This window comes from Periplaneta americana, chromosome 4 (assembly GCF_040183065.1).
Source record: "Periplaneta americana isolate PAMFEO1 chromosome 4, P.americana_PAMFEO1_priV1, whole genome shotgun sequence".
NCBI classification, from domain to species: domain Eukaryota; kingdom Metazoa; phylum Arthropoda; class Insecta; order Blattodea; family Blattidae; genus Periplaneta; species Periplaneta americana.
The window spans coordinates 75,180,440-75,201,983 of record NC_091120.1 but is presented as its reverse complement, the minus strand read 5'-3'; the positions used below and the strand labels follow the sequence as shown (position 1 = coordinate 75,201,983).

Here is a 21,544-nt window from a genome sequence, read left to right as displayed (position 1 = left end):
GGCATTGATATACCATAATAATATTAAAATAATTATATTAATAACATTTACAATAATTACAGCAATCAAAAAATAAAATAAACGAAGGCCTATATTTAATTCGAACTATAAATAAATAGATGCAATAAACCTAGGACTATAAATGAAAACTACGCTATAATAACGTCTACAATAAGCCTATTAAACCTAACTATTATTAACGTAAGTAATTGCATATCACCTTAATTAATTACGTATCACCATAATTAATTACATATCTTAATTAATTACATATCAACTTAATTAATTACATAACTTAGATAATTACACTGCACCTACAATTACATTTTCAGTCTAATCTTCTCAGTCTTTCCTTAAATGTATTGATTTTGAGAGGACCATCCTGAAAGACTGCCGCAGGTATGCTGTTCCAATCTACTATTGTGCGGTTAGCAAATGAAAATTTTGCTACGTCTGTTCTTTGTTTTCTGCATTTAAACTTCCTAATATGATCAACCCTGCCTAAGTATGATGGTGTCACTAATCTAGCATTGATGTCGGTCCATGCTTTGTGTCCCATTTGTGCCTTAAACAATGCAGTCAGTCTGGTTTTTCGTCGCCTTGATTTGAGAAATACCCACCCTAAGTCTTTTACTCTCTCTTCGCCATGTCCCTTTCCCATTTTTATATATTTTGCTACCCTGCGTTGGACCTTTTCTATAGAATCGATTTGATTTTGTCTGTACGGATCCCAACAGACTGCTCCATATTCCAGAATTGGGCGAACAAGGATTTTGTACACTAATTCTTTTTAAAATCTCCATAATTATCTCATTTCATCGCAGGTGTAGTGTAAACCAGCCTCCTATGGCGTAGCATGGGCCAAAACTTCGTCAGGAATCTGGTCTATACAACTGACTTCATATGGATGAATGACGAACAGACAAGTACCCGTCGTAGTTAAAAATGATTAATTTAAGTTATACCAATATTTACGTATTTATTTCTACATTGCATGGTCGCAATTCAGGAGCACATATCATTTACAAAAACATGATAACATGGAACAAGAGTGTTGTGATGCTGGGGAAGAGTTTAACATTTTGTAGAAAAACATTATTCAGCATTCTTCTCTGTGAAATACTGGTTTACATATGCTAGTTGCCCTTCAATATACATGCATATTACACACGTACTGCTGGCCCTCTTCTACCTATAACTTTACTCTGAACAAAAGTACAGTTTAATCTTCCTCTCATAATAACTGGGTATGCATTCTTTGTCCTGTGCAGTCTAAAGCAATGATCCTATGCCATGCTGACTTCATGTTCAGGGCATTCCGCTACATTTGAAAGCTTACGGTCAATGTTCCTCATACGTGTGGGGACGAAATAGCCAAAAATATTCAGTCCGTAAAAATAAATCATGATGATTACGCGATAGCAATGACGTAATAGTGATGCTGATAAGATAACGGCGTGATCATAATATGATTTTTTTACTTGGTTATTTAATAACGCTGCATCCACTACTGGGTTATTTAGCGTCGATGGAATTGGTGATAGCGAGGTGGTATTTCACGAGATGAGACCGAGAATTCGAAACAGATAACCTGATATTTGCTTTACGGTTGGGGAAAATCTAGGAAAAAACCCAACCAGGTAATCAATCCAAGCGGAAATAGAACCCACGCCCGAGCGCAACTCCGAGTCAGCTACACATGTGGCTAAGACGATGTGATATGATGTTGATGTGGTGATGTTACGGCGATATAATGATATGATGATATAGTGATATAATGCCGATATGATATGGTGATATAATGATGATGTGATATGGTAATACAATGATGTGATATAATAATGTGGTAGTGATACATTATATAGGTAGGCTATAATAATGATATGATGATACGGTGATTATGATTTGGTATGTAGACAACAGTGATGACAGCGATAATTGTGATGCGGATGCTGCTACTGATGATGATTTTCGATGAAATTGAAAAGGGGAACATGTAATATATACTTCTTAATTTCAATTCAGGAAACCGCCCCTGAGCACGAGTTCTACTCTTTGAGGGGCGAGCTAAAGCTTTTCTGTATATATTATACTTTCTGTTACAATTGTTAGCAAAATAAGTAAATAAGTAAATAAATAAATAAGTAAATAAGTAACTAAGTAAATAAATAAATATTAAATTTTACAATTTTTTTGTGAAAATTAATTGTGTTTTTAAAGTTACGAAAGCAATTAATACGAAATAGAGATTTTCTTGAAACCTGATTTCTAGTTTAATGTATGTTTCTTTAGCAAAGGAAGTTGTATTAAAAATAAAGCGTATAAATCGCAGAAATTTATAGCCCTAGATTCTATTCTGGATCCTTATGGTCACCCTCATTGAGGGCAGATTATTTCGTTTAAAAAGATATTTTTTATTTTAAATATCTACAAGCGAAATATATTACAGATATTTTAATTGTGTTTTTAAAGTTACGAAAGCAATTAATAAGAAACAGAGATTTTCTTGAAGCCTGATTTCTAGTTTAATGGATTTTTTTTTACCAAAGGAAGTTGTATTAAAAAGAAAGCGTATAAAACGCAGAAATTTATAGCCCTAGAATCTATTCTGCATCCTTACGGTCACCCTCATTGAGGCCAGATTATTTTGTTTAAAAAGATTTTTTTTTATTTTAAATATCTACAAGCGAAATATATTACAGATATTTAAAAAATATTCAAATATGTATCGATAATAATTCTTTGGATTTAGTCTTAAAAATGTATGTTGATTTTAACATATTTTTAGACGAAACTTGTAATTCCAATTTGTGATACATAATTGTTTACTTATTAATAGAACTTTAACCGTTCAATAATAGAATTACCTCCGAATATGTATGGTAAGACTTTCCTGTGTTAAATTTCAACGTACCTCGTTTACATGTTTCGACCTATTTATGGGTCATCTTCAGAACTGGTCGTTGTTAGTCTTGACGCCACTTGTTCTGTTTCCTATGAGGGTGTGTTCCTGTGGTATAGTGTAGAGTCAAAGAGTGTGTGTGTTTTGAAGTTGAGTTGAGTTGAGTTGAGTTGAGTTGAGTTGAGTTGAGTTGAGTTGAGTTGAGTTGAGTTGAGTTGAGTTGAGTTGAGTTGAGTTCGGAAGTGATACAGTGTTAAAAGTTGTGTAATCAAGATGTATAAAATTACCGTCTAAAATATGTAATTGGCCTAAGTATATTTAATTTGCGATGACTTATGATGATGAATTACTGCATGATGTTTATTATTATGATCATGATCATTATTATAGTTTTGCATTCACATAACACTTATTTATTTGTTTCTAAACTACTTGGTATTTTGTGAAAGAAGATAAATTTACAAAGTTATATCCCAAAATTTTAACCAATTCTTTAAATAGTTGCGAAATGTCTGAGAAATAAAATTATAATTCAGTTATTAAACCCAAAATCATGACGTGCATAGCTTGGGAACAAGGATTCGTTCAACAGGATGTGGCTATGGTTTGTGCCCGGATGTGTGCAGTAAGATTTTCAACTACAAAATAAATAGGCCTATCAACAAAACATACTAACCGTGTAACTACAGTTGATATTGTAACAGAACAATGTACCAATGGACTTATCTTATTTTTTTGCTGTTAAAGGATATAATGCGAGTCTACGAGGTTTCCATCAGAGAAGATTCTACGTCTGTTGAAGAGCATTTTACAATGTGAAAATGTTTTTTTTCTATATCATAAGAAGTTGCGGATACTGTCACATTAAAGAGACGAGAAAATCACAGTTTTCCAAATTTACGTAAGCATCAACTACTGAAATGAATAAAGATACCCTCTACGTATTCCTGAAGGCTTTTGATGAGCATGGAAGTAGAGCTTCTTGCTTTCTTGACTTCGGCATTAGAATGACGTGGTATGATCAGCATTACGCTCCGATCGCCTTTAACACCCCAGAAAGACACAGTACTCAATTTTATAAGAGGTCGAGTTAACCTCGGGGTCGTTTTGGAAGGTTTGGTAAAGAGAAAAATCCCGCCACAATTCGGAATTGAAGACAAGACCTTCCAGTTCGTAGCCAATTGTTCTACCAACTGACCCACCCGGCCTTAAAATTTATTTTAAGATAATACTTCCTTATTAAGCTTAAGTAAAATTTATTTTTAAAATAATACTTCCTTATTAAGCTTAAGTCAGAAGTTCTACCAAGGAAAACTACTAGTATGAAATATACATTTCCTTGTGCAAACAGGAAAATAAGAAACGAAAAATATTTTTCCATAAAAATATATTTATGTGCACAATAATATGTTCAGAGAACATTCAGTAATGTACAAACTGTTAAAAGCAATATTACAAGATGTAGATTTTTGGGTATGCCACGGTGTCCTGGAATTTAACATCTTAACATCCTTTCGGAATACATACAGGTTTCATCATCACGGCAATTGAAGCGATCTGAAGAATCACCTACATTGTTCGGTTTGTTTTGTTATGCTACGTTCAGTATTTCGAAGAAATCAAACACAGAATGATTATGAAGTCCCTATCCATTTTAGTGAAAACGGCCGAAAATGACAAAAAGTTTCATGGAGGTAATAAGATAATAAATCCACACACATTGCTATACAGCACATTACCTCACTTCAACATAGGTTAAGTCTGGAGAACGCGGTGCCCATATGCGTTATGATCCTTTGCCTATCCATCTTCCTGAAAAGATTTCGTTGAAGAAATCACGAACATGTGCATCGACTCTGCGTCTCAGCGACTTGATGTTACACAATCCACTGCAAGGAATATTTTACACTTTTCGTTGCAAAAACGTGCATGTCGTGTTCAAGTCCCGCATACACTTGAGACTGAAAATTATTCTGCATGTCAAGCAATGTGCTATGATCTTGTTCAGGCTGCAAATTTAATGAAAAATATCTTATTCAGCGATGAAGCAACATTCCACACTTGTGGCTTTGTCACCAAATAAAGGCAACTCATATCTGGACATGTTGCAACTATTTTTGATGCCTCAATTACAGCAAGATGGTATTACGGAAACCGTTGTGTTTCGATTAGATGGGCACCACCACATTTTGCGAACATAGTTCGTTATTTCTTGAACGAAATATTTTCAGGAAGTTGGATAAGCAGAGGATCACAAAGCACGTGGGCACCGCGTTCTCCAGATTTAACCCCATGTTGAAGTGAGGTAAAGTGCTGTGTAGTAATGTGTATGGGTTTATTACCTCCATAAAGCTTTTTGTCATTTTCAGTCATTTTCACTAAAATGAATAGGGACTTCATAATCACCCCGTATAACGAGATCAAGAGAATAGACTGCTCTTTAGGTCTTCTCTGCTGCCCTGATGACGAAACCTTATGTTGTTCCAGAACGCTGGAGATGTTAGTACATTGTGTCATAATGATTACTTTACTTCTAAACACAATCACCGTGGAAGCAAAAAAAAAAAAAAAAAAAAAACAGAGTATAATGTACGTACTAGTGTCGTGCATTTCATGCTCTATGTTCGGTTCAAGTTTGTCGAGTGTGACAAGAACCGAAGTCTGCTTTGAAGAAGCGGATCTGTCTCGCTCGCTTGGTCTTGCCCCTTGTATGATCTGTGCCCTTGAAGTTCGTTGGCCTCTCTTACACTCTACTCCCAACCCTTCATGCTTTTAGCTGAGTAAGGATTTTTACAACAAATCTTGGGAAGTTTTATTTAGTTGTAAGAAGAGGTAATTTTTACTACAAAAATATGATTAAACTTCGACAGAAATATACGTACATCACATTATGTTTTTAAAATACATGACAGTTGTTACTATACCAATTACCGAAAGAAAATAGCTATAATTACATTCTTCACGTAATATTCAAATAAATCACTGTTTCTCTGTAGCAATATTTATGTGACTATACGGATGATGAAAGTATTACAGGCACTATGTACGATTCAAGTTAGTCGCCTATGACGAAGTTCGACATTCGTCGATAAAATATTTGCTGTCCTCCACTCCCATCCCTTCACGTTTTAGCATAGACCTTCCAATTAGTTTTTTCATATAAAATAAGACGAAGTTTGCAATGTCTTAGTTACGTCTCTCATGTTTGAACATTGCAGGACACTATTTTAAACCGCTTAAGGATTTGAGCACATATCTTGCGATTAGTTTTTTCATATGGAATAATACGAAGTTTGCAATGTTTTGGTTTCCTCTCTCATGTTTGAACATTGCACAATATTAGTCGGTACTTTGAACATATACTTTTTAAAATGTATTTTGTTTGATTTATTTATACATATATTTGTGTGAATGTTTAGCAGTGCTGCTCATCGGAGTGACTACTACCGCGGAGGAATCGGAGATTACGAATAAAGCTCTCCACCGGTGATCTCCGATACTACCGTAGGTGGAACAGGGGACATAAGGAGGGATGCGCGGGTTCGGAGCGAAGCGACAGTTAGCTCAAGGACGACCGGCGCGTACGAACTGACGGTCGTTGTGAGTGGAATAAAATGGCATCAAATCGGATATCCGTCGCATGGAAATTCTTTAATTTAGTTGAAGGTAATAATAAAGTCGCATATTGTAAACTATGTGGGCGAATTTACTCTAAGGGTGGTGGAACTTCGAATTTGTTAGACCATTTGAAGCGATCGCACAATCGCGAACTTGATGAAAACAATTACGCAAAACATAGGATTCGATTTCTTTTTAAATTGTTTTAGTGCTATTGTTCCCAAAGGCTCGCAGTCTATGAAAAAGTCTTGAAATTTCTCTAAAACGTAACTTTCGAGGCAATAAAAAAACAAATGAAATATTTACAAGACGACTTGAGTTATATTTTACTGTTTGGATTAAAATATTTCTGAATGAAATTGAAGAAACATCTGGTAATAATATAATTACAATTATCCATAAGTTGATATCCGCTTATATTTTTATTACAGAGCAAGAGTGGCGCGTTTTAGAAGAGGCAGTTCAAATACTGACACCCTTTAACACAATAATCACAATCCTGTCCGGTGAAGAATCTGAATAAATTATGTTGGACAGTAAACTTTATCCCATTGATAGCCCACGTTTCTTTTGTTCCATTCTGAAGCTCCCTCAATAGATTTTACGTTAACTAAACCGATTAGAATAATAATTGACAAACCCTGTTTGCGATTAAACGAGAGTTTCTAGAAGAATTAAAGTATAAATGTTTACATTAGCTACTGAAAAGCTTTACTTCTGCGTTAGTTTTGCAGTTAGATTGAATGTTATTAATTTGATCAATGACATAAAACTAATACGGCTTTCCACATTACTATGAATTTCAAAACTAGAAAAAAATCTGTCAGCTAACGTAGCACTTTAAGCAACACAAAAAAAGAGCCGAAGAAAGGGAGAGAGATTGACATAAAAGAGAGATTAAACAACAAGAAATAAGAACTTATTTTAAAAGATACGCGGACGTCAGCGGACTCGATCACTACCTGATCCGATTAAAGGAATGCTCTGCGGAAAGTGTATGTCTGCACCACAGCACATATACAACCTGCGCGGCATCAATCGGAGGTAACCGGAGGTCTCCGATTGAAAGCGCGCAAACAACCGCTCCGGAGAAAACCTAATCATAAGCAGCACTAATGTTTAGTCATATTAAAAACAAGAAAAATTACTTATACTCATTACTATGAATAACTTCGCAAGATATGTGCCAGATAAAGCATAAAGGCGCAGGAAAAGTAGGAACTGAAGAGAATGGCACCGAACATATGTAAGGAAAGGGAAATATTGAACAAACGCAAAGGGAGCTTCAGTTCTGCAGAGACTCGGCAAACATGAATCGACCAAAAGGCCTCTTACCGGTTTTCAATAGATTTGGTTATTTTAGTTGACGTGCTTCACTTCCACCTACTGTTGGGATGTCTATGGAGTAGGACGAAGTTTGTAGTATCTTGATATCCCCTCTCATATTCGAACATTGCACGGCACTAGTACGTACATATTACAACCCGCAAACAAAATTAGAATTGTTACTACCAAATAAAATATGGAAAGCATAGTTCTGAGGATTCGAACTGGATAATTATGTTGTAATTTCTAATTACAAGTGTCATCTAGAAACGGTGAGATAATGAGATGCTGATAATGGAATAATGGTAAAATGAATGAGGAGTACCATTATTCTCAAAAATAAACTTGTTTAACATCTTTTCTTTCCAGAAAGTTCACATACGATCTGTCTAACACTGGACAACGCTCTGTTTAACAAAAAACCTTCAATTGACAAAACTACGGTTGGATCTATTAAGAGAAAACGAGACATTAACAATGGCTTAATATGGTAATGAGTATAATTTATCGTAATAATTAATCTATCCCTACAATTCTCACTGCTCCATTATATTTCCATTTCATGTAATATTTAGCCTTCTATAGTTTAAGAAGAAAGAATAGTATAGTGCCATTTAATGAGAGATGTTTCCAATATTATTTAGAAATCAAATCAGTTCCTGAAAGTACTGGAATAATGACTTTTATAAAGATTTAAGAGGTTAGGTACAGCTTACAGCAAGTAAAATTTTGGAAATATTCAACATTTTTTTCCTCATTACTGTATCTTGTAAATATCTTGTAACAATAATGAAAACTAGTATGTGTAAAAGTCTGTCCTTCCGCCCTATAAAAAAATATTTTTACGATTTAAAAAAATGATTTGCATTTTTTTTTTTTCAAAATTCAGTTCACTGTGCAGTGATGAAGCGAGCGTTTCCCACATAACTCAAAAACTATCCAACATTCTGTGATGGAATTTTTTGTGTGTATTTATGCACGTAATATTTACAATATGATGCAAGATCACTTCTCTATCTTTGATATTGTCTGATAAAAATAAATTCATTTTAAAAAATGGTCAAATATCAGTGTTTTCTTGTATAACACAAAATAAAAAAATATATTTATTAAGGAATGTAGTTGAAAGAGCATGATATTGTAAACATGAGTTTCAGTAATAAAATAAAAGAGAGAGAACATGAAAAAGTTAACAAGTTTATGAGTTATCAGGGAAACGCTTTATTACTGCACAGAATTTTGAAATAAATACATAAATAATTTTTTTAGTCGTAAAATTATTTTTTTCATATAGCAGAAGGGCAGTGGTTTACGCATACCAATTTTCATTATTGTACAACATACAATAATAGAGGAAAAAAAGTTTGAATATTTCCAAACATTTTACTGCTGTAAGTTGTACCTAACTCCTTAAGTAATCAACTAATGATAATATAAATTATCCGCATTGTACGCTCAGCAATTTAACACGTTTAAAAGTAATGGCACAGTCGTGAATTGGTTGAACAAAAATTAAATATTTTTCTCGAGAAAAAAATATATGAAACTTACACGGCTCCATTAGAAACACTTAAAACTAGATTTCTCTCTATGGTATACTAGGTAGAGGTATTTTATTTTTAACGAGTTTGCAAATGAGGAACAATGAAACAAATTTACATGGAGGAGGTACGGTATGAGAGCAAAGACGGTGAGGAAAATATGTGGGTAATTGTTTTGGACACAGTTGCTGTTGGCCGACTGCCAAGTAAGAAAGTGACAGCGAGAGTGGTTGTATGCAGAAGCTTCTACGTACCTGCACAAATCGCTAACTTCACGAATAGTAACACAATCCACACTTCGGCTCCTGCCATGCCTCCCGCCGGCTTCACTAATCTGAAGTGTGATAAGATTCTGGCACGATGGCTTCAGTTCTAGGCACCGCCTGCAGATGGTGCAGATTTCCTGCTCTGAGGCTCGTTTATCAAGTGGGGGAATTCCTTTTCTTTCTGTATTCACGACAGGATTAACAAAACTAGCGATTTATATACTGAACTGGGTACCGTACTGTACAAGAATGGGGCTTACGAGAATAACCAGTTACACGAAAGTGTGAATTCGAGCTCTGACAAAGAAGTGTAGCTACAATTTATTTTCAGTTTGAGGAAATTGAAAACATATAATTACCGATACTTCACTCACTCGCCTACACGCTTCGCCACATATGCAGTGTCTCAGTTATCCGTGCACTTAGCAGCCTGCCACTCGTGCACAGATTCCACCACTCTATCACGCGTTAACCGAGTCATTACGTTACCAGGACAATGCCAACCTGCTACTCATGGATCACTAATGTACTAGTATCATCTACAGTATAAATCCACTCAGCCATTCCATCACAGGTAAACTCAATCACTCCATCACCTCTCCGCTCACGCAGTCAACGCGACACTCACCACTCAGTTACTGGTACACTCAGTCACTACGTCAGCAGTAAATTCACTCCGTCACTGTCACCGGCAAACTCATTCAGTCTCTCCGTCACAGGGACACTCACTCAGCCACTCCGTCACGATACACCCATTAAGCCACTCAGTCACCGGTACGCTCACTCATCTACTCCTTCACTGACACTCACTATTTCACTGCGTCACCGATACTCTCACCCATCCACTCCGTCACCAATACTCTCAACCATCCATTCCGTCACCGGCATACTCACTCATCCACTCCGTCACCGGTACATTCACTCATCCACTCTGTCACCGGCACACTCATTTATCCTCTACGTCACCGGTACACTCACGCATCCATTCTGTCACCGGTACACTCACTCATCCCTCCGTCACCGGCATACTCAATTATTCTCTACGTCACCGGTACACTCACTCATCCACTCAGTCACCGGCATACTCACTTGTCCACTATGTCACCGGTACACTCACTCATCCACTCTGTCACCGACACACTCACTTATCCACTACGTCACCGGTACACTTACTCATCCACTCTGCCACCGGAACACTCACTTATCCACTACGTCACCGGTACACTCACTCATCCACCGGCATGCTCAATTATCCTCTACGTCACCGGTACACTCACTCATCCACTCAGTCACCGGCATACTCACTTATCCACTTCGTCACCGGTACACTTACTCATCCACTCTGCCACCGGAACACTCACTTATCCACTACGTCACCGGTACACTCACTCATCTACTCCTTCACTGACACTATTTCACTGCGTCACCGATACTCTCAACCATTCACTCCGTCACCAATACTCTCAACCATCCATTCCGTCACCGGCATATTCACTCATCCACTCCGTCACCGGCATACTCACTTATCCACTTCGTCACCGGTACACTTACTCATCCACTCTGCCACCGGAACACTCACTTATCCATTACGTCACCGGTACACTCACTCATCTACTCCTTCACTGACACTATTTCACTGCGTCACCGATACTCTCACCCATCCACTCCGTCACCAATACTCTCAACCATCCATTCCGTCACCGGCACACTCACCCATCCACTCCGTTACCGGTACATACAACCGATAACGAACATTTCACAGTTTACACAACTTTTCACAACAGTGCGAAATACGGCACAGTCAATGCCTTTTCGATCTAGACCAGCCCGTAATTTATGTTCGGGTTTTCTATTTCAGTGTATGGAGATCAGTGAAATATTATATAATGAATGTACAAGAATTTCGCAATATTTAATAGAAATAAAGGCAGGTATTACACATACGAACAACATAATTTTCACACCAAAAATAATATTACACCTTAACTCGCAAGTGAATTATGTCTGAAGTGTCTCATAATCATTATTTTAAATTTTATTAATGCAAATACACTACATTTTAGAGAAATATATGTTGTTCTTTATCAGGGGTGGCTTTAGAGGCAGTGCCATCGTGCCATGGCACTACCAGAACACGAGAGAGAAAAAGAGAATTCATATTTTCCGCGCAAATCCAAAGAGAAATAAGTTGGTACGCTTGTACTTGCAAACATTGCCGCCAACCTCGTAACCAGTGTTTGCAGCATAGATCTGAGCCAGGCACTACATCTCATAAGAAATATAATGGGGTGCGCGCGCAATGTTCATCTTCTCTCGTCCATTCCAAGCATCTGAAATGTGCCAGGCACAGTTTACCGCTCTCGTTTTTAAATGGTTTGATAGGTGTATACAACCCCATTTGCTATCTCAATTCCTTACTCCTCGCACTCTATCTGTCCTCCCGCTTTGTCAGAATAAGTTTCTTAGAGGGAAGAATGCAAAAATAAGATAAAATCTCTTTCGGTTTCTTAAAATACTCTGTTTAAGAATGCTTTTCTTTCAGTATATTTCTAACTGTAGTGCGAAACTGTAAACCTGTGAAGTGTTATCGTGTTATGTAATGTTGTGAAGAAATTAATTCAGTTATCTCTTTATTAAAATCTCCGTTTTCAATATTAACATTCAAAACTTACTTCATGTTAAATAATAGACTTACACGGCATTTAAATATTCGCCGAAAACGGCAAAGTGCTAAAGTTAACAGATCTGGCAAATTCAACTTGGATGTTTATTATAAAAAAACAACTAATTGTGTGGATGAGATATGGAGAATGCGTTCTTCTGTTTCCCGTGTGTTCTGTTCCGAGGTGAACATTACTAGTTAAAAATTGGGTGTTACAGATTTACAACACTTAGGTCTAAGGGATAAAATAAAACTCATAAAAAATCAAAGATTCATACAAACACCGTCTTCAGTTTGTCTATGCTCGTTAAAGCGAATATTGAATTGTCTTGATAATCCATGTTGAATCTTTCGTACACTACTTTTAACTCTTGAATATAAATAATTAATTAAACGGCGAACTTGCCAAAACCTTAACACACTAGAACAATATGAAACATACAGACACACTAAAACACACCCTAATAAAATTCCCAACACACAGATCAATTTCAGAACACACACACTATTTGACACAACTCTTCATCATACGAACGCACCCATACAACAGCAGCAACGTTGAGATGGCGCCGAGACACAGAAGGATCTGGTGTCAAGTAGGACCGAAACAGCTGTAAGCCGCACATACTTACATAATTAACACGAGTAAGATCGCCATTTAATCAATTACGAATAATGAAATTTAGTTAAAATTAGCCTACACTACAGACTCGCGACTGCAAAACACAACGAGAAAGTTGAGGAAAACAACTAGACCTGTGTCCTAAATTTAATAATAAATTGTATAAAATTTTATGTGGCAGTAGATTTAGCATTAAGAAGGCACGATTAATCCGACGACTCAGAATACAGGGGCGTGTTTCGTGAATTAGCTCACCTCTGTTCTGAGTTAGATAAAGACTTGAAAAGTTAAAAGATCACTTAACCAAGTCAACAGCATCATTTAAGAGTACTTCTAAAATGATTCAAAACAAGTTGCTTGATTGCATGTTAAAAGTGTACCATGTAGAAGTAAAAAAGAACTAATGACTGCAGACTATGTAATATCATTGTTGATCATATGACTGATGTTTCAATTCGTCCTACTATTATGTTACATTATTAATGGAAAGCCTGTCTATTAACCGACAAGCCCGCAATAATAATAATAATAATAATAATAATAATAATAATAATAATAATAATAATAATAATAATAATAATAATAATTAGACTTCGTGGAATTGCCACGAGAATCGCAAGGTTTACTGCGCACGCGGTATAGACTGTATGAGAAGGGGGCGTGCGACGGATGGAGTATGCCTCTTATGTAAACACTGAGCAGTATATTGCGGTTACAATAAAACCTGTACCATGCATTCAAGAAATATAATGAATGATCAATGAAGTAGGTAATGTCTAAACATATAAATACACAATTATTTTATAGTGAGATATATTAACTCTTAAAATTTAATGTAAGATACATGGATGTCTTACGATGGACCTGGCGTTATAGAACGCATCGAAGGCCGGTTTAATGCGGAACTTACGAGCACATTCTGGAAAATATATTCCTTCTTTCCGCTCGAGAACGTTTTCCCGAAGGAACATTGCTGTTCCAGCAGGATAACCATCCCGTGCAATATGCCGCAAGCATTCAAAGATGGTTTCAAAGGCGACCCGAGATCGAAATCATTAATTGGCCTCCGAAGTCACCTGATTTTAATGTCATCGAAAATTTATGGGCGGAATTGAAAAAGAGAAGAATAGCCACCTATGCCCACCGACGCCCTCGAAATCGAGACGAATTGTGGAATCAAATTTTTGACACCTGGGAAGATCTTGCCGGGGATCAGAACTTATTCCACAATCTCGTGACATCCATGCCGAATTTGACTTAGAGCTGTAATAGAAGCTGATGGCATGTGGACAAGATTTTAAGTTAATAGGTCTCTTTTTGTTTCTTATGATTTTTGTTTGAGGGAAAAAACTTTTAACTTCCAAGTAAGAATTATTTTATTATTTTTTGACGAGGTTCACTCCACTTGTAAGACACAGAAATTGGGCATAAATTATTCCATATTTTTCGACAAATTAGACAATCGAGGAACTCTGAAGAAATTAATTACACCTCAATAAAAAAAAGTTTTACCTGGAATCGAACACGTGCGTGGCTCTTCCAATGAGCTTTATGCACCTCCCTCAAATCCATTTTAATATTATCTTCCCATCTACGTCTCAGCCTCCCCAGAGGTCTTTTTGCCTCCGGCCTCCCAACTAACACTCCATATGCATTTATGAATTCGCCCATACGTGCTACATGCCCTGCCCATCTCAAAAGTCTGGATTTAATGTTCCTAATTATGGCAGGTGAAGAATACAATGTGTGCAGTTGTGTTGCGTAACTTTCTCCATTCTCCTGTAACTTCATCCCTCTTAGCCCCAAATATTTTCCTAAGCAATTTATTCTCCAACACCCTTAACCTATGTTTCTCTCTCAAAGTGAGAGTCCAAATTTCACAACCATAAAGAACAACCGGTAATATAACTGTTTTATAAATTCTAACTTTCAGATTTTTTGACAGCAGACTGGATGATAAAAGCTTCTCAACCGAATAATAACAGGCATTTCCCATATTTATTGTGTGTTTAATTTTCTCCCGAGTATCATTTATATTGGTTACTGTTGCTCCGAGGTATTTGAATTTTTCCACCTCTTCAAAAGATAAATTTCCAATTTTTATATTTCCATTTCGTACAGTATTCTCGTCACGAGACATAATCAAATACTTTGTCTTTTCGGGATTTACTTCCAAACCTACCTCTTTACTTGCGTCAAGTAAAATTCCCGTATTTTCCCTAATCGCTTGTGGATTTTCTTCTAACATATTCACGTCATCCGCATAGACAAGCAGCTGATATAATACGTTTAATTCCAAACCCTCTCTGTTATCCTGGACTTTCCTAATGGCATACTCTAGAGCAAAGTTAAAAAGTAATCGAACTTGTTTCTTGGGAATATCAAATTCAATAAGAATATCATATGAAACTTTTTCTTAACCGAGTCATATGCCTTTTTTAAATATATGAATAACTGATGCACTGTACCCTTATACTCCCATTTTTCTCCATTATCTGTCGAATACAAAAATCTGATCAATAGTCGATCTATTACGCCTAAAACCACACTGATGATCCATTTCATCTACATATGGAGTTAATCTTCTCAAAAGAATATTGGACAAAATTTTGTACGATGTCAACAAAAGTGATATTCCTCGAAAGTTACTACAGTTAGTCTTGTCCTCCTTCTTAAAGATAGATACGATTATGGACTCCTTCCATTGTTCCGGTACAATTTCCTTTTCGCAATAGCAAGTACAAGCTTAGGGCCTATAGATTTCGTTAGATAATGCGCTTCCACCCTAGTGTATTAATTCTGCTGGAATTTGATCGATACCTGGAGACTTATAATTTTTCAGATTTTCTATCGCAAATTCGACTTCAGAAAGTGTGGGTTCGGGTATAAATGGCTCAGCAGTTTGTATTTCAATTTCGTCCCCATCATTTCTATTTGGCCTACGTATTTTTAATAGTTGCCCAAAATAGTTTTTCCATCTGTTCAAGATTGAATGAGAGTCTGCAAGCAAGTCACCATTCTCATCCTTGATCACGTTTACCCTGTCTGATATCCATTCTTGAATTCCTTTATGCCCTTATATAAATCTCTAATGTTTTTATTTTTACTATTTGTTTCTACCTCATTCAGTTTTTCCTTCAAGTAATCTCTCTTTTTATTCCTATGTGTACGATTTGCTTCCCGTCTTTTATTGAAATAATTATCTCTATTCGCCTCAACTGGATCCTGTAAGAATTTCAATTTTGCCTGTTTCCTTCTTTCTACTACCATGCAACAATCTTCATCAAACCACGGTTTCTTTTTCTTAGTTTCATAACAACCTATGGTCTGTTCAGCTGCAATTTTGATATTATCTCGGATATTTTCCCACACGCTATTAACATCTAACTCTTCCTCAATTCGTCGGAACTTCCTATTACGGCAAACCTATTTGAAATTTCGACCTGATAATGTTGCTTAGTTTCCTCGTCCTTTAATTTCGGAATATTGAATCTTCTGATATTGACTTGTTGCTCTACTCGCTTGGCTACTGATAGACTTTCTCTTAGTTCTCCAATTACCAAATTATGGTCAGAATTACAGTCTGCCCCCCTGAAAGTTTAAATATCTACTATACTAGTATATCTTCTTTTATCCATCAAGATGTGATCTATCTGGTTATGTGTCAATCCATCAGGAGAAGTCCAAGTATATTATGTATATCCTTATGGAGGAATGTTGTACTTTTGACAATTAAATTTTTTGTGGTAAAGTTGGCTAGCCTAACTCCATTATCATTACTAGTTACGTGTAGACTCTATTTTCCAATAGTCGGTTTAAAAATATCCTCCAGTCCTACTTTAGAATTGAAATCCCCAGTAAAATTTTCATATGATATCTAGGTAACTGATCAAAAGTGTGTTCCAGTTCCTCACAGAAGCTATCCGTTATATGGTCGTCTTTCGCTTCTGTAGGGGTGTGAGCATTTATAACTATGATATCGCACCATCTACCCTTAAGTACTAAATACGATAACCTATCACTGATAAATTCGACCTTTTATGGATAAAGAATCCTGTTCCTAATTGGTGATTATTGTTTCCTTTCCCATAATACAACAAGTAATCTCCTATTTGTGTTATGCCATTACCATCTAACAAAATCTCCTATACTCCCACAAAGTCTATTGTATATCTAGCTAGTTCTTTTGCTACTAATGTTACCCCTCCTGTTCTTGTAACATTCCAAGTACCAAATCTCAAAACCTTATTCCTTTGCTGTGGTCGTGCCAGAGAATCAGTCCTATTGCGAGGCTTATTTGAGGGTTTCGTAACAAGCTGTTTTTTACGGTGTTAGCACTTCGCCCAACCCCCAAGCTGGAGGACCACCCACCATCGGCTGTCCGCGACAGCTTATTCAATATAAATTCACAGCTACCCTCCATATCTGGAGGCCTAATCCTCGATCTGCAACCTAAGGACACACCATGCCGTGGTGATAGGGATCCATAATACATGGCAAAATCCTAGCTGTTACAAAATACTCGATGTTATGGAACTACATTATGACAACCGTTGCTTACGAGTTTCGTCACTAGATCTGGCTACTCTTAACAATTTGCAGGGACAAAATTAATACCATCTTTCAATCCTGAACTGGCGTCGTGCATAAATATAATGTGACTGGTATCGTGGTGTCAATACTATCAGTATGACTTCTGGACTTTCTCATGGTCTTAAATCTATACTTTTGCACTTTTTTACCCAAATGTTTGCATAAACTACTTTGACTAAAGAGTTTTAACATAAATAAATTGTGTCATACACTTCACCGAATGACAGAACTGAATTTAGGGACTTGACTCCGGAGGAGTTTCGTGCATTCCTGGTGTTTTATTTTGGTGCAGTTTCCAAATTATGCGTGCGTGTGTAAAGATTAATTTCTGATCCTACAAAATTTATGTATTATGGAAACAACATGGGTCCACACCTGTGGAGTAATGGTCAGCGCGTCTGGCCGCGAAACCTGGTGGCCCGGGTTCGAATCCCGGTCGGGGCAAGTTACCTGGTTGAGCTTTTTCCGGGGCTTTCCCTCAATCCAATACGAACAAATGCTGGGTAACTTTCGGTGCTGGACTCCGACCTCATTTCACCGGCATTATCACCTTCATTTCATTCAGACGCTAAATAACCTAGATGTTGATACAGCGTCGTAAAATAACCCAATAAAATAAAATAAATGAACAACATGGAGTTAGGCCATAAAGGGAAAAACACTGGAGTAGAGGGATTCGATCCGGTGCTGTGGATCGAACTTCGGCGTATATAATATATGGTGGTACTGTTATTTGAAACCTAGTATTTTCATGGAACTGTTAGGAAAAAATAACAACTTTTCCCTTCTCTATAGACTACTTAACACATGTGTGCACTAAGCCATCGCAGCGGAATGCAGTGTTGCCAACAAGTGAATTGTATAAGTCGCTATTTCTATACCTTCAGCACAGCCTACTTGATTGGTAGTAGGCCGTGACCTTCAGATTCATCTACTCCAGGGCCTGCCAAATTTTTCATAGCAAGGGCCACATTAACCATCCGAGAAAGAATCACGGATAGTCACATAAGTTTAAATTAAGTCTAATGAACAAAGCTCATAAATAACATTGGTATTCAAACTTTGTGTTTTATTGAGCTAAAACCAACACTTTCAAACTGCTTTCTTTTTTCATTAAACTGGCAAGTTTGTTTTTGGCAATTCAAATTATAAAAAGACAAAAAGACCTTGGCCGTTGATTATACTGTAGCATGACACCAAACAAACCCTCTTTCCTTCACTAACAATATTCTTTGCACGGTTCTCAATCCCACACCACATATTTCTGCAGTCGTTTCTCGAGCATTGGCAACGTTACAGTCAGCATCAAGATGGCCGGCAGCGTTCTGCCCGTCATCGTTTTGAAAATAATTATACACCTTAAACACTATTTTCCGCGCCTGCCTGTGCAATACTTGTCTTTTTACAGTCTCTTATTCCATTTATTTATCTTTTACACACAGTAAATGTTAGTTTTACTTATTCAATGTATTGAAACACTGACACGTGAACAAACGAACTTGGGAAGTACTTGTTATAGACTGATTCCGATAGGTTATACTGTACAAGCTTGTGACGTCACATACCAGAAATGCTATGGCGCATATAGCAGCTGACCGTCTTCTGAAATGCCGGCTAGTCTAATTGTTCTTAAATAAATGTACTTTCTCAGGATAAATCTCCTTTGCCAACATTATCATTCACTAAAAAGTTTGCCTTTTCGCCAGTTCATGCGAAATTAGCCACTCTTGTTGCTTCATTGTCTGATCTGTTTCTTGAAAATATTCTGTTGAGATGATGGTCCATTTCTCATTGCTTCAAATTTTATCATCCCATACCTGCCCCGTAAATTGTGAAAATTTTGAAAAATGTTTGATTTCATAATGCCTGCAGACATATTCTTTAAAGACAGCAACTGATTCGTTACAAAACAGGCATAGTTACTTTATTTCCAGTTTTAATCATAAAATAGTCCAAACTCCACTGTTGTTTAAACACAGAACATTCACTGTCCATTTTCTATTTTTGTCTTTCCCTGCCATAATTGAAGTTAACTCCTTATCGCATGGGACAGTCTTGCACACACTGGTTTAATATTCAAATAACTTAAGCAGTTCTTTCTTTCTCAACTGATGTCACATATGGTCAAATCCAATTCTTGACAGTTTGTCATATCTGTCCCAGTATGCACTTTGATAAAAGCATACATTATTTAATACTGTATGCTTATATTATAAATTATATGAATATAAAATGGGTATGTGCCATATCTGTCCCAGAATGCGGTAAGGGGTTAAGTTATGCTGTAAGAACTACTATTTAGCAGTGGCGAAGCTACATTTATGCAACTGGGTATTCTAAAGTTCAAACCTTATATTTTTTTGTAGATAAATTCCAGTCGGCGTGTTTTTCGCGCTGCAAAGATGTCAATGATGCGTTCTTTGAAGATGTCGTCCCTGGAAAGACTGCTTAACAAACCCTTCTCAATAGCCAGAGTACTCAAATTGCTCAGTCTAAAATCTGACATGGAGTTCCTTAAAAATGTCTTAACTCTCTTCAGTGCACTCATACTTCACTCGACGCAGTAGATACAGAGAAGGTGAGAATCAGTCTTATGAGCCGCACTGTTTCTTGATGGATAGGCCATTATTAAAAAAATAGTTCAGCAACAAACCTGCAGGCAAATGCTTTGTTGGTCAGAATAAACGTTCGTTAGTTCATTTTGAAGCTGTTCACTGTCAAAGTATGGATACTTTTTTTACCAATGCACTCAACTTAAGTGACGGAAACACTGATCTATGAGCAGTATAAGCAGGGAACTATTTTTCATCGAGTAATTCAACAAAATTAAAGTTTTTAAGATCTTCAAATCTCGATTCCATCTGTATCACTATGGTATCAATTATTTCAAAAGCTAGGACTTGTAGTGTCATAAATTATCCTGATCCTGCCTGAGTGCCTTGGCATCTTTGATGCACTCCTCAACAGTTTCCTGATTTCTAAGAGATTTTACATTTGTTACAGCAAGTTTCACTTCATGATAGCAAATTCTGATATTTGATGTAGGGGAGGTTGCCCTATTATCGGTCAGACCATAATACCGGTCACCAGCTAGTTACACATTTATGAGCTATATAGGAGAAGCAACCCGTTATGAAGTGGTAGCCGGTGACAAAGGAACTTGGTTCCTCGCATAGGGTTCAGTGTTTGCCTCGCCAGTCTGAAGGAAACCTTTGTGAAGTGAGCGCCACGTGGTTTTTGTATTACGCTGTTAACGTTTGGACCATTACTGATTGTGTTTAGGTGAGTTGTTCTTATCTATTATATTTTATTATATACTTAACATACCTAAGCAATGATTTAATGTGCTTACATTACGAAAAATTTTGTTATATATAATTCATTTGTCATTATCTTTATAACCCTTTTCTTGCCCTAGGGCCGGTCACTATGTCTGTTCCTAATACCGGTCATGCAGAAAGTCTCGTAACAACTGTAGTAAACTTATTGTACATTTCAGGGATTATTGTCAAGATGGCAGCAACCAAGAAAGGAAAATGGGATGAAAAAACATGAAAATGGCCGTTGATGGTATGATGGCGGGAAAATTGACTTTGAGGGAAGCAGCTGGTCGCTTCTCTGAGCACTTTGAGTGACAGTGTATGTGCTCTTAAAGAGGAGAAATGCATTCAAATTGCACCCTCAATGGGAAGGTTTAAACAAACCTTTGGTGATGAACTAGAGGGCGAACTTGTTTCGTATCTCAAATATCTTGATAGCTGTTTCTTGCCTGTAAATAAAACTGAATTCTTAAAGCTAGCCTATGCTCTGGCTGAGCATTTCAAATTGCCCCACCGAAACAATAAAATAAAGAAAACTGCAGGGAACATGTTTTATAGGGGATTTATAAAGCGGCATCCCGAATTTTCTCTGCGTTGTGCTCAGTCAACAAGCCTGCAGAAAGCTCAAGGCTTTAACAAGGAGCAAGTAGATGCTTTTTTGACAAATTAGAAGAACTTATGGATAAGTACTCAT

At 36.8% G+C, this 21,544-nt stretch overlaps 1 protein-coding gene across 5 annotated transcripts in view; it reads right to left on the bottom strand.

The window, feature by feature from the left end:
• Window positions 1–21,544, bottom strand: part of LOC138697959 (vascular endothelial growth factor receptor 1-like) — a 157,429-nt gene that overhangs the window by 111,225 nt on the left and 24,660 nt on the right. For 2 of the 5 annotated variants that reach the window (XM_069823577.1, XM_069823580.1), the window contains exon 1: window positions 9,642–10,050. The exons of 2 other annotated variants lie outside the window; for them this stretch is intronic. Coding sequence is in view for 2 of the 3 variants with exons in the window: in XM_069823580.1 (XP_069679681.1) it covers window positions 9,642–9,699 (58 nt within the window). In the remaining variant the exon portion in view is untranslated. Of the gene's footprint in view, window positions 1–9,641; window positions 10,053–21,544 lie in introns of those variants that run through there. One more of the 5 variants, XM_069823575.1, reaches the window with a different exon arrangement.